Source organism: Macrobrachium rosenbergii, chromosome 19, assembly GCF_040412425.1.
Source record: "Macrobrachium rosenbergii isolate ZJJX-2024 chromosome 19, ASM4041242v1, whole genome shotgun sequence".
In the NCBI taxonomy this organism is placed as follows: domain Eukaryota; kingdom Metazoa; phylum Arthropoda; class Malacostraca; order Decapoda; family Palaemonidae; genus Macrobrachium; species Macrobrachium rosenbergii.
In genome coordinates, this window is record NC_089759.1 from 14,556,657 (window position 1) to 14,571,656 (window position 15,000).

The 15,000-nt window shown below is 36.2% G+C and overlaps 1 protein-coding gene across 7 annotated transcripts in view; it reads left to right on the top strand.

The window, feature by feature from the left end:
* Positions 1-15,000, top strand: part of LOC136848636 (protein bric-a-brac 1-like) — a 534,479-nt gene that overhangs the window by 382,734 nt on the left and 136,745 nt on the right. For all 7 annotated transcript variants that reach the window (XM_067121036.1, XM_067121037.1, XM_067121038.1 and 4 more), the window contains one exon: positions 5,115-5,163. In XM_067121036.1, the coding sequence (XP_066977137.1) occupies positions 5,115-5,163 (49 nt within the window). The remainder of the gene's footprint in view (positions 1-5,114; positions 5,164-15,000) is intronic.

Below are 15,000 nucleotides of genomic sequence, written 5' to 3' on the forward strand. Positions count from 1 at the left end.
GAGAGAGAGAGAGAGAGAGAGAGAGAGAGAGAGAGAGAGAGAGGTTTGCCAGCGGTGCTGTGGTCAATGATTGATAGTCTTTGCCATCTAACGCTCTTGCAACATTCACAAGCAAGTATAAATGTCAGCATGAAAGTTCTATAGGGTAATCGGAGACCGCTCATAAAATTGTCAGCCTTGCAATACATACGGCATCATCGCCTCCCCCAGACATGTTCCACGATGCCTTCGCCTTTCTCATTCCTTTCTTGAGAGAGAGAGAGAGAGAGAGAGAGAGAGAGAGAGAGAGAGAGAGAGAGAGAGAGAGAAGGTTTCGTCGACCTTAGTGGGGACTTGCGGATACCGAGATATTTTGTCTTGGTTGTCAGGAGATAGATTGAAGAAAGTATAGTTAGTCCACAAGAATGACTGAGGGTTACTTTGTCGAAATCACGGGACGATGTTGCACATTGCAAGAGGCAGAGAGACCTTTTATATATTTTAATTATTTAGCTTTGTTATCCCAGCAGGTATAATGGATACTGAAGATGATCAAGATGATGAAGCTGTGAGCAAGGAATATCTATCAACTAGGAATTAAATTTCGGACAGAAGAGGAATTCATATTGTCGTTGTAATATTCCCTGATTTCTCATTACAATAATTTGTATTCTATTTTATCATAATGAGCAAATCGTACCAGTTTACCTTTTCCCCTTAATGTGGGAGATCTTGCCCATTACCTCTCGGTTATAAATATTCCAGGTATTTTTTTCTACCAGCAATTATACGCGTTTATTAGTCTTTTAAAATCCAGTGACAGATGTTCATTTATTCAAGATGGAAGAAAAACTAATTTCGCCTAATGTGATAAATAATGGAATTTATGGTTGCGAAATGAAGCACGACAGTAATGCCTGTCATATTTAAAACCCGATTGAATATGGATATTGATGCGGGGATGCCCCTAACGAGAAAAGTTTGATTATGGCTGTGATAGTAATTATCCAATAAGTATCATTGTCTAAATTCTTTATGATTATGATCGTCACAAACCTACCCATTATTTGCAAGATATGATTCCGACCATTCCCTCCCCCACCCCCACCCCCGGCCTTCTCCTTCTCTCTCCTGCCACCCCCCACCCCCATGCTCTCCAAATGCAGCTTCCCGTCGGAGCAATCAAATCTCCCCCCCCCCCCACCTCCCCCACCTCCCCACCTCTGGCGCCATTTTCCCCATGCGACTTAGTTGCTTATCTGCATATTGTATCTTGCCAGGTTTATAGTTATAGGAAACATTGGCTATAGACCACCGGCATGTCAAAAGTAAATTAAAAAGCATAAAGCTGCATGTGTGTGCATACATTATGTTGCGGCCAAGTAATGAGGTCAAGTTCGGGGTCAACATGAATCGGAGAACAAATATCCTCTTAAAACTTGATCGCTGAAGAAGAAGAAGAAGAAGAAGAAGAAGAAGAAGAAGAAGAAGAAGAAGAAGAAGAAGAAGAAGGGGGCGCCTCAGAGCATGGACACATTATGACCCCCCCTTCCAAGTGCCCCCTCACCCATCCCCCCCTCCCCCAACTCTTTCCCCTTTCCAAGTGACTCGTACCCAACCTTACTATCTTGGATAAATATCATTGCGGGATTGAATTTATAGTTTTATCTTCATTCCTTGATTACGTTAAGATCATATTTTTTTTTGTTTGATATTCTCTCATCATTTATTGACTTACGTATTCTGTGTACGCGTATTTGTATATCTGCAATTCTTTTGTTTTCAGTCGTTATTTAAGTACCTTTGACTTCATAAACTTTAAAAAAAAAAGAGGGGTAAAAGTTGAGGAAAATACAAGTTTAATCTTCTCGTTCCTTCTTCCAGTAATTAAACGGAAGAAGATGAAGATTAATAAAATATAAGATATTGCTGAATAAATTTAATAAGTATATAAACACGGATTTCATCACAGAGGCATCCTTTAATCCTTGTTCATGCGTCCCTCACTAAAAACCGTGTTTGGTATATAGTAAATTTATTCAGTGAAGTGGATAACTTTTTCTATTTTGTTTTTACATCTCATTTAAAAGCGGCATCATCCCAGCGGAGAGTTGCGCATGCGTGTATGATTGCACTAATATTTAACTTAGTCTAGTGACGCCCTCCTATTCTAGTGTCGTTTTTTGTTCACGATAATTCGATTAATATACCAAAGTCTTAGTTAATTTTTACCTCTTGAAAATAAGTCATTTATTCTTCAAGACACAGTAAATTTTCCATTCTTGAAAATGGGTCTGGTACTTTCAGAAGTGAATTTTCCTTTCTACAAATGAGGTGAACTTAACATTCTAGAAGAGGTGGCGGTTAGTTTAACTTTAGCCGGCCTTATGCCAACACGGGCCAGTTGTCCTAAGTGCGGTGAGGCGTGAAAGAAAGTAGGGAGCCTGATGTAGACTTCTGAACTCTGGACAACCAACAGAGATTTTCCTAATACAGTAATGCTGAACCTGTTCTTGTGGTTGACAGGGAGCCTAAAATAAGACTGCCGGGATTGAATTCTGAAACATTAATAGAGTAACAAGGAATCAGACATTCTCTCTCTCTCTCTCTCTCTCTCTCTCTCTCTCTCTCTCTCTCTCTCTCTCTCTCTCTCTCTCTCTCTAATGAATTATTTGTCAGTGATTGTTAAAGTGATCTCAGGAGGACTGTGCCGAAGGTGAATTACCCAGACATCATTGTAGGTCATTGTCATCACCATAATCATAATCATCACAATCATCTGTAATTTGATGTGACAGTTCTTTTCCAGGAAGGCGTTTTTCCTCCTCTTTTTGTTATGTCAACGCTTCAGTTGCTTTCCTATTTGGCCTGTTTAGTTTTTTTTTTTTTACGTCAAAGGATCACCAATAATTAAGAATCGTATTAGTTAAGAATATGGACAAATCATGTTGATGTTACTGAACTTAGTGTGGAAAAATGGTGTTCATGTTAATCAATTAAGAACCGCATTTGCTTAGTATGTGGAAAATGGTGATCATGTTAATGAATTAAGAAGCGTATTTGTTTAGAGTATGAAAAAATGATGCTGATGTTACTGAATTCAGAACCGTATTTGTTTAGTATTTAGAAAATGGTGGTCTTGTTAATGAATTAAGAACCGTATTTGCTTAGTATATGAAAAATGGTGATCATGTTAATCAATTAAGAACCGTATTTTTTAGGATGTGGAAAATTCATGATGTTACTGAATTAAGAACCGTATTTGTTTAGAGTATGAAAAAATGATGCTGATGTTACTGAATTAAGAACCGTATTTGTTTAGTATTTGGAAAATGGTGGTCTTGTTAATGAATTAAGAACCGTATTTGCTTAGTATATGAAAAATGGTGATCATGTTAATCAGTTAAGAACCGTATTTTTTTAGTATATGGAAAATTCATGATGTTACTGAATTAAGAACCGTATTTGTTAAAAATATGGAAAAATCATGTAGATGTTACTGAATTAAGAACCGTATTTGCTTAGTGGAGAAGGGTGATCATGTTAATGAATTGAGAACCGTATTTGCTTAGTATATGGAAAAATGGTGATCATATTAATGAATTACTAACCGTATTTGTTTAGAATATGGAAGAATTATGCTGACGTTAATGGATTAAGAACCGTGCTCGTTTAGAATATGGAAAAATGGGGGTCATGTTAATAAATTAAGAACCGTATTCGTTTAGAATATGGAAAAATTATGCTGATTATAACGAAAGGAGATATGTTGTTGTTTTATAAAGATAATCAGGTTGCATGTAACAGTCATATAAATAACTGGTATCAGCATCTCCCCAAAAAATAAAAATAAGAAATATGAAAGTATGTGTGTACGTATAGAGATATTACACGTTATCAGAACCACAGATACTGTCTTTTACTTCACAAATTACTGCTTTGGTTGTTATTGGCTATTAACAAGTTATCTTGTGATAGGGTCTCACTTCCGGCCGTTTGTTTTTGCTGTCAAGAAATTTATCATTGTGAGTGATGCAGTTTTTGTTTGATTCTGTAAGTACTCTTCATCCATCTCATTGAAAAGTATTTAAATTCTTGAAAAGTACTTCATTTTTTATAGATGATGTACTTTGCACTTGGGTTTCTATGTTTGCAAAATGGCGAAATCACATTATTTAGAAAATAGATATTGTTTGTAGTTCTGTTTCAATTGTTCTTTTCTTTTAGATTTTTTTTTTTTTATCTTTCGAGTTTAAGCCTGGTTATTTTGCATTCTGTTGAATTTGAAGCTAACAGTCTGTATATGTATACAGAAAATGAATTACTGTTTTATTTTTTAAGAATGGAATCCGGAAAGCTATATGTACTGTTTAGTTCTTAAACAAACACAAACAAACTTAATCTTACAGTTCATGATTGAAGTTTATTTTTGAACCTTATGTTCTGATAGATATATCTCAATTTAGGTTCATGATAAATACCGTTTTATCGTATTCATTCTCATTTCTAGTGTAATTAATTAGTTCATTGTTCTTTATATTAGCGCAAATCTTAAGTGGCAGCTTTTATATAAATGCATTTTATTTACTGCAGTGTAACAAATAGCATTTAATACTTTTAGTTTTCTGTAAAACAAAACTGTTGTGGCCTCTTTGTCTGTCCGTCTGCACTTTTTTCTGTCCGCACTTTATTCTGTCCGCCCACAGATCTTAAAAACTACTGAGGCTAGAGGGCTGCAAATTGGTATGTTGATCATCCGTCCTCCAATCATCAAACACACCAAATGGCAGTCCTCTAGCCTCTGTAGTTTTTATTTTATTTAAAGTTAAAGTTATCCATGATCGTGCTTCTGGCAACGATATAGGCCAGGCCACCATCGGCCCGTGGTTAAAGGTTCATGGGCCGTAGCTCATACAGCTGTGTACCGAGACCACCGAAAGGTAGATCTAATTCCGGTGGCCTTGATTATACGCTGTAGCGGCCACACAGAAAACTCGATTGCGCCGAAGTTTCTGGTTGTACCTCATTTTTTTTCGTCTCCTTCCTTTACATGTATGATTATGTGTGTGTGTGTGTTCGGTTTTGGAAATAGTGATGACAGTTTTTAATTTGTTTTATTTTTTTGTCTCTTCCAGGCTAAACTCCTGGAGTCGTCGCATCACTGGATGGGAACTTCTATGGCTGGTAAGTGCCACCTCATTTCCCCAGTCGTCCAATCAGAGATGATAATGATGATGATACCGAAGAATGATCTTACTTAATTCCTATTAGTCTCTAAACTTTTATGGCAAGCTTTGAATATGTCAACTCCATTTCGATAAATTCTACTTTTTCGGAGAGAATAGGGAGAAAAGTGAAACGCTCCTTCTCATCATTTCTTAGTGAACGTTGTTCTCGCTTTTAAAAGTAATCCTTTCAATGAGTCTTTAAAAATGAGCGTTACTCTTTTAAAAGTATCCTTAATTGGTGATGTATCGTGGCCCTAATTGGACGGCTGGGAATGAATAATTAAGCAATTTAGTCATTAGGGGTCACCCAAGATATGTCGTTGAGAGGGACATAATTGTCCCAACTGACGGAAAGGTGTATATATATATATATATATATATATATATATATATATATATATATATATATATATATATATATATATATATATATATATATATATATATATATATATATTTAATTCTTGGGTGACAGCTCCTTGACTCTCATTATTTACGATTTTCTTTTGTATTTACCCGCATCTCTCTCACACTTTGACTTCCTGTTTTTTTCCCCTGAATATTTTTTTCTTAGGTTTTAGATCCTGCAGATGTTTTTTTTTTTTTTACTTTTGGTCCCTCATATTTGGATGAGATTTTTCTTTATTTTTTTGACCCGCCCAGTTTTCCGATTTGATCTAATACTTGACGCTTCTCCGGTGTTACGGGACGAAACAACGTAGCCGTTGAGTGTTGTTGTTGTTGTTTTCTCATCAATGTCGCTGACTGGTGTGTTTTAAAACTCGCCCACCCCCTCTCCCATTGCCTATCCCCCCACGTCCCTCATCCCCCCTCCCCTGAAAAAATCACACATACGACATCATCGTCTCATTGCGCGGAATACCTGTCTCCCCCGCCCCCTTCCTCCCCACAGCGGAAGTTAAATTTAGCTTGTGGAGTTGGTTGACATTTATCGAGGTGAAGTTATTTGGAAAGGACAGGAAACTTCCAATAGAATCTGGTTGAGAACTGGAACGTGGAATTTTTGTTAACATGCATATTTGCATAAGAACGTAAGAGCACCCTTGCGCATGTGAGCATACTATACAACATATAATATATATATATATATATATATATATATATATATATATATATATATATATATATATATATATATATGAAGATAAAAAGACATAAAACGCTGTATTACGCGTTGCAGCCATATATTTCGAATACATTTACTTCTGTATTCCTGTATTCCAGTGATCAGGAATACAGAAGTATTGGTATTCGAAATATATGGCTGTAACGTGTATATATGTAGTGTTTTTCTGGGCCATTTTATCTTACAGAACACTGTTAGATTACAGTAACAGAAATTCACACAGAAACACACACACACACATACACACATACATACACACATAGACAGATAGATATTGCATATAATGTGTATTTCCTTTACACTCGTACATTACATGGGTAGCCTTTACAGTTACTTATAATATCAAGCCTTATAATGAATCCACGCAGGTATCTTGCTGTAGAATGAAAGCTATTTTCTTTTAACGTGATCTGGAAGTGTTCCGAATTATATAAAAGTTATAGGTTGACTGGAGTGGGCGACCGTGACATTTCTACCGTATTAAATCCTTGTGACATTACAGTACCTTTGTTATACTTACTCCCGGTCATTTATTCATTCCGTTCGCATACAGCTTTACTTGGGCTGATTCTCGAAGTCTAAGTTTTTTCTATTGCTCTAAATTGTTCGTTGATTCAACTTTGTTGTATTTTTCATTCGTTCTCTCTGTATTTTTCGTATTATCGAAGTATTTACAAAGTCTACGTATGTTTTTTTTTCTCAATTTATTTCCATTTAATTTTGTTGTGTTTTTCATTCGTTCTTTCGGTATTTTTCGTATTATCGAGGTATTTACGAAGTGTATGATTTTTTCTTTTGCTCTAAATTGTTTTTTTCATTTAATTTTGTTGCATTCTTGATCCGTTCTCTCTACTTTTCGTATTATCGAGGCATCTTTTTATTATTTGTTATTCGTTAGTTTTCGTTACCGGTCTTGAATCAAGTCTACACCATAATTTTCATGTTCTTTTTGTTTGTTTATATATTTTATTGCTTTTTAGATAATCAGTTTATTCATTTATTAATTTCTTCGATTTCGTACCAAAGTTATTAAAAATGATTAAATAATGCGGAAGTTTGCTGGTTAAGGTTTTCCGTTTAGTTTCATTACTCCTTTTCCACTTGAATATTAAGATGAAATTATCGAACTTACGATTAACTTTTATATCTCTCGTGTAAGCTAATGTATGATTAATGTATGTGTGCGTTAAGTAATTACATGTTTACGTTATGTCTATATATATATGTATATATATATGTGTGTGTGTGTAATATATATATATATATATATATATATATATATATATATATATATATATGACTTTTATCACATCACCGTGATTCATATACAATCAGTAAGCTACAAGCGTCCTTTAATATCAATTCGCTCTACCTCGGAAATAATATATTTTCATATCATATATGAAAATATATTATTTTTCGAGGTAGAACGAATTGGATATTAAAGGACGTTTGTAGTTTACTGATTTTATATATATATATATATATATATATATATATATATATATATATATATATATATATATATATATATATTACATCACCGTGATTCATACAAGCATTAAGCTACAAAATTCGTTTAATATCCAATTTGCTTACCTCAGAAATAATATATTTTCATATGTTGTCCGAAGGGGAATTTTTATAGTTGACAAGAAGTTCGCCGTCTCATGGGCTCGAACCACGGAACACAGAGCTCACGACGTGGAGCGAATTGAATATTAAACGACATTTGAAGCTTAATGCTTATATATATATATATATATATATATATATATATATATATATATATATATATATATATATATATATATATATATATATATATATATATATATATATATATATATATATATATATATATATATATATATATATATATATAATATATATATATATATATATATATATATATATACATATATATATATATATATATATATATATATATATATATATATATATATATATCTTAACAGATGTAATGAGATCTCAAGTCACGACGCAGATCAACAAGAAGAAGAAGAGACTAAGAAAGAGAAAGCAGAGGAAGGGCCAGTGTGTATGTGTGACTGTTGAATTCCGGAATGTATATTATAAACGCCAGCGTCGGAAATTATCTAAATTGTTTATACTTCTTAACTTCTCACTTAACACTGCCATATACACACACTATTTCTTGTCTTCTGTTTTGTTTACTTGGACGTAAACTAAACCCGTCTCGGGTGTTTATATTTGCGCTCTAGATTCTAATACATCATTAATCAGGTCGAATCGTTACGTGTTTATTGATGGCGTTGAAAAACACCAAGGATAGAGAGAGAGAGAGAGAGAGAGAGAGAGAGAGAGAGAGAGAGAGAGAGAGAGAGAGATAAAACTGCTCGCTGGGAAATATCTCAGAATGAATGGTGGTATTTGCGTTCTGAGACGTTTTATTATTGTGAAATGATATGCAGAATTCGTGCCGAGGTTTTTATTTTTATATTTTATAGATCCAGAATTTTTTTTCTAAATGCATATTGAAGTTCTTTTTTTAATCCCTTTTATTTTTTTTTATTCTTTGATATTAAATTTTTAAATGATTTTAAAAACGGATAACTGTTAGAGTTGCGTGAATTCTGTCTTGTATAAAATAAAATTATCAGCAAAATTAGATTAAAAGTTTTATTTGATATTCCATAATTATACATTATTTATAGTCAGCATAAAGTAAATAAAGCAAGTAACTTGGATGAGCTTACAATACCGTCTTTTTCCATATGTTATGAAAACTGCACATACCAAATGATAAACAGTAGCGAGACACTGATGAATCCCCCTTTACCCCGTTTTCCCATATACTGAGGCCTATCCCCAATTTTCCCCAAAAACGACCCCATTTCCCATTTTCCCCAATCGAATATACTCCCCATTTGGTCCTTGAACGACTCGGCAATCTAATCCCCCCCCCCCCCAGTCAATCATCACTGCAACTTAAGGTATGACTCACACACACCGCAATTTACTTTCAAGTGCGGACTCCCCGAAGCATGATTCGGGAGGATTGACGATACATTTGCATAATTATGTAGAGAAATTCTCTCCTTGTATTGTTTAGTGTAGAATTTGTTTGGTTTGACCACCCCTCCCTCCCTCTCTCCCTCTCTCTCCCCTTCCCTAACCCTGACCTCTACCCTCCACCCGCCCCTACACCTCTAACCCCCCTTCCCTAACCCGTACCCCTGCCCTGACCTCTACCCTCCCCCACCCCCTACCCTCTAAACCCCCCCCCCCATGAGTCACCCGTTTGGAAGTTGATTTATGATGCGGGATTTGAAGTTCGCCGTCATTTATATGGTGCAGCCGATGCAGGGAATTGCTTTTTATATACTCCTCTTGGTTGACTGGCTGGTTGCAAGGTTTTGTGACACGGGCCTTTTTGGGTTGAGTTTGGGTTCGATTGATTTGTGCTGCGTCTGTTTTAGTTCTCTGAAAAGAAAACTATTGTGCCGGCTTTGTCTGTCCGTCCGCACTTTTTCTGTCCGCCCTCAGATCTAAAAAAAAAAACTAATGAGGCTAGAGGGCTACAAATTGGTATGTTGATCATCCACCCTCCAGTCATCAAACATACCGAATTGCAGCCCTCTAGCCTGAGTAGTTTTTATTTTATTTTGTGGTTAAATTTAGGCATAATCGTACATCTGGCAACGATATACTGTAGGTCATGCCACCACCGGCCCGTGGTTAAAGTTTCATGGACCGCGGCTCATACAGCATTATACCGAGACCACCGAAAGACAGGTCTATTTTCGGTTGCCTTGATTGGACGATGTACAAAAAACTCGATTGCGCCGAAGAAACTTCGACGCATTTTTTACTGTTTTTTTTTATCGGTAATTTCACCTTCAAGAAAGGCAGTATGTTAATTAGTGTTTTCACCATCTAATTATGATTTTTATAATGTTCGTCTAGTTGACCGTAAAAGTTAAAAAGCGAACCTTTTGATATGATTCATAATTGTAATTATAATAGTTGAATTGGGTTTCATTTTATATGCACTGTGGCCATTTCTAATTGGTATTTTTCACCTTAAAACGTGGTTTGAGTGTTTCAGAATAATTTTTTTATGATTTGCGGGAAGAATTGATTAATTTCCGCTGTCACCGTTTACTTGGCCGCCTGGGTTCAATTTACCGAATTTATTTAGTTAAAATGTGCACTGGTCTTGTTCTAAAGGGAGTTCTTCAAAGTTATTACAACCTCTGAAAAGAGCCTGGGGCAATTTGTATTTTAACGGAATGATTATTACTGTTGATTTTTTCCTTGGGGGGGGGGATTTTCTTCTGTATATCAAATTCCTGTTTATTTTCGTCGTAAATAATGCCCGTTACTCATTAATGATAACCAGTTTATATAAGCGTTATTTTCCTCGCCATCACACCCCATTTTTCATAAGGGTTATTTTTCCAGTCAAAACGAACGCGTTGATATGCATTACGACCAGTTGATGCAAGCGTTATTTTCCCCTCCGTGAAAAGAAAGTATGCAGATCTATATTAATGATTTACATTCGGGCGTATGACTCACATACAGATTATTGTCGATGTTTGTTTAATTGTCACTGGAATGACGCAGCACAATTTCCGACTTCCGACCAACATATAGAAGCAGATGGCATGTTAGGGCGTTAGCCATCTTGTTTTTGTTATAGTATAAATGTCGATATAGTGATGGGTGGACCGCCTATCGCGGCATAAAAAAAAAAGAAAGATAAAAAAGGAATGGCTGTATTTGCTGCGCGTCGCGCTGCGGTGATTAGCGCATACTTATTAGATTCAATTTTATTAAAGATATTTTAGATGCCAAATTATAGGGCGGCGGCGCCCTAAAACCGATTTGATTTATTTTAGGCTCTGTGACGTTGTTATTGTTAGTAAGCCTACTATAGTTGTAGGTTGTAATTTTAATGGCGTACAGGAAGGAAAGGGGATTTTCGTTAACAAAGCGAACTGTATCAAGTATCTAATTTTATCTTGTAAAAGCGTCTGATGATAAATTAGAACTTCACTTTTAGAGATAAGAAAACAGGATTTGTTACCAAAAACGGACTGTGAGTCAAATGCTTAGGAATGTCTTTTTTTTTTCAACGTTGCTTTTGATTTGATTTACCTTAACTCTTTGTTTATAGAATATATTTTCAGTTTCTGATATGAAAGCTGGATTATCATACAGGCGTACTAAACGGTAGCTTATTTTGCTGAGGTTTATCGCTTCGTATCACCTTCGTATGACGAAGTCAAAACACGTCTGTAATTCCGTGTATGAGAGAGAGAGAGAGAGATTACGAGGTGTATGTTGGTAAATCGAAACAGCGTCAAAAATCTAAGGAGAGAGAGAGATTACGAGGTGTATGTTGGTTAATCGAAAACAGCGTCAAAAATCTGAGGAGAGAGAGAGATAGAAAGATTACGAAGTGTATTTTGGTTAATTGAAAACAGCGTCAAAAATCTAAGGAGAGAGAGAGAGAGAGAGAGAGAGAGAGAGAGAGAGAGAGAGAGAGAGAGAGAGAGAGAGAGAGACTACGAGGTGTATTTTGGCTAACTGAAAACAGCGTCAAAAATCTAAAGGAGAGAGAGAGAGAGAGAGAGAGAGAGAGAGAGAGAGAGAGAGATTACGAGGTGTATGCTGGTTAATCGAAAACAGCGTCAAAAGAAAGAGAGAGAGAGAGAGAGAGAGAGAGAGAGAGAGAGAGAGAGAGAGAGATTACGAGGTGTATTTTGGTTAATTGAAAACAGCGTCAAAAATCTAAGGAGAGAGAGAGAGAGAAAGAGAGAGAGAAATAATCGTTTTGGAGTTATGTGCCTGGCAAATGAACAAAGATAGTCAATGAGACCTGTTTCACAACTGAAACAATATATATATATATATATATATATATATATATATATATATATATATATATATATATATATATATATATATATATATATATATATATATATATATATATATATATATATATATTGCGTTTTACACCTACCCCTCCCTCCCCATTCGCCCTTCTCCTCCCCTCCCTCCCTCCTCCTCCTCGTCATAAACTTCCCTTTTCTGTCCTCTTAATTGCATGCAACAGCATTTGACCCGACACTTGTCAGAGTAGCGTGTGTGTGTGTGTGTGTGTGTGTGTGTGCGTGTGTGATGTTGAAGTAAGGTGTGCTGGTGAAAAGGGGAAGGGAGGTTCGGGTGGGAAGGAGATGGGAGGGGAGGGGAGGGGGCATTTGAGAGGAGGAGAGCGGATGTCAGTAAAGATTTAATTAAGAGACTTAAGCCCAAACCTCAACTTAATGCTCAGCGTTAGGGACATGCTTGTTGGAATACTGATAGGGAGTCAGAGGTGAGGAGAGACGCGAGAAGGTGGCGAGAATTACATTAGGGTGAGGGGGGGGAGGAGGAGGAGGAGGAGGTGATGGTGGTGGTGGTGGTGGAAAAGAACTTTTACAATGATTTGAGGGAAAGAGCGAGATCAAGGAATTCCCTCAGAGGGGGAAGTAAGATGTTAAATCTTTATGATGCACGTATAATCTCGAATATTAATAGCATTTTACTATTGGCTTTCGATGGATTTATCTATATCTATCTACTGTATCTATATATATATATATATATATATATATATATATATATATGTGTGTGTGTGTGTGTGTGTGTGTGTATGTATATGTGTGTGTGTGTGGGTGGGTGGGTGTGGTTATGTGTTTAAGTCAGCACAATATTACATGTTTATTATTTTTCAAGGAAATTATTCAGGAGTGATTCTCAGACTATCAAAGATGTGTATGTCATTAGGACATCGGGATTAAATAGGAAATTTGTGATGTTTTGAATAAATCACCCTCACCGGATAACAACGTAGACATAATAAATTAAGAAAAATCACAAAAATATTCGTGAAAAATATGGGAGAAGCAGCGGAAGGCTTAGAAAATAGGCAAAGGAAAATAAATAGTGAAGGGTGTTAAAAGCTGTATGAGAAATAAGGGTAGGACAGTGTGAAGGGCGTGAAAGGAAAACTAAGTGAAAAAAGTGAAAGGTTTTTGAAGGGGAAATAAGGGGGAGACGGGGATTTGGTGCAAAGGCTAGAAAGGCGCAGAAGGAAAGAATAGCAAAGGATTTAATGGATAGTAAATGAGAATATAATTTTTTTTACAACCTGGTTGTAAATGGGAAATAGTGGAAGGTTAAGTAAAAGGTAACTGTATTTAAGAGGGAAGAGAAAAGAGGAGAAACTTTAAGAGGACAGTGAACTAACATGACAGTCTTTCTTTTTTTTTCTTTATTTAAGTTTTCTTGTTTCGTGTTAAAGGGCAGACGAGGCCTTTGTGATACCCGATGCAGTTTAGATTGCAGGAGGAGTTGTTGATGGTAAATATCTTAATCCCGGCAGGCGGCTCGTGATAATATTCTAAATACATTACTGGCACAAGACAAGAAGGGGGTGGAGTCAGTTTCGATCCCATGATGGGTCAAGTTAGATTACGAATCACGGAAAGAGGCTTGGAAGAGTTAAAGGGACGTGGAAAGTATGTATAATGTATATGTATGTATATGTATATATATATATATATATATATATATATATATATATATGTGCGTATGTAAATATATGGATGTGTGTGTTTGTGTATATATGTATACGTGTGTGTGTGTGTGTGTGAGATTCCATTCCTTTTAAGATACGAAGGAACGAAAAAGAAAACGGAGTTTCTCCTATACTTATTTCGCGTGTTGAGTGCAGTGAATGTTACATAATGATGTGACATTTATTCAACTTACTCTTTACATATATGTCCCTGTATGTGTGATCAAGACAGAGGACGTCTTATTTCCCGCGATATGTCTGAAAGAGGAGTTGGGGGAATGGTAGGAGTAGGAGTAGGAGTAGGAGAAGGAGTGAGTGGGCCCGAAGTCATGTTCTAGGATTGGAGGTCTCCCTTTGTTCGGGTAATCAGCGCTGGTAATAAAACTCCTTATCACGTTGTGCTTATGAACGTTATATTATAATGGAGAGTGATAACCTATCGTGTGGCATATCAACATAGCAGACTTACACAATGGCTGTTGGCGACGTGGCCAGGAACTTAACCATCGGCGGCCGGGGCAAGGCGAAACAGCCCTTGGGCGGAGGGCGCGGAAGTGCGATATCGCCCTGAGTCTTCGCTGGCGAGTTCATCGGATTATGCCCATAGGAAATTTCAGGAACCTGAGAGGGCTGGAGGGTGGATTGTTTTAGATACATATATACGTATGTGTCAGTTATGTGTAGGTATGTTGTTTTATGTTGTTTATGCGGCGGATGAGTTTTCTTGCTCTATTAATCGTTATGTATTTGTAGATTGTTGTCACCGTTAAGGGGAGAGAATTTTTCGGCATTCATCGGTATTGGTTTTTAAACGCATAGATTTTAAACGTATAAATCTTCGTAACTATGAAGGCTTATAAGGAAAGGACTGTGGACCAAAACCCGTCACCGAAATCTCTCTCTCTCTCTCTCTCTCTCTCTCTCTCTCTCTCTCTCTCTCATTTTCCTCCGCGTGGAAACTAACCGAATTGCGATTGCTAATAGTGGCTTGCAATAACGAGCAACCTTAAATCAAGTTGTGGTTATTT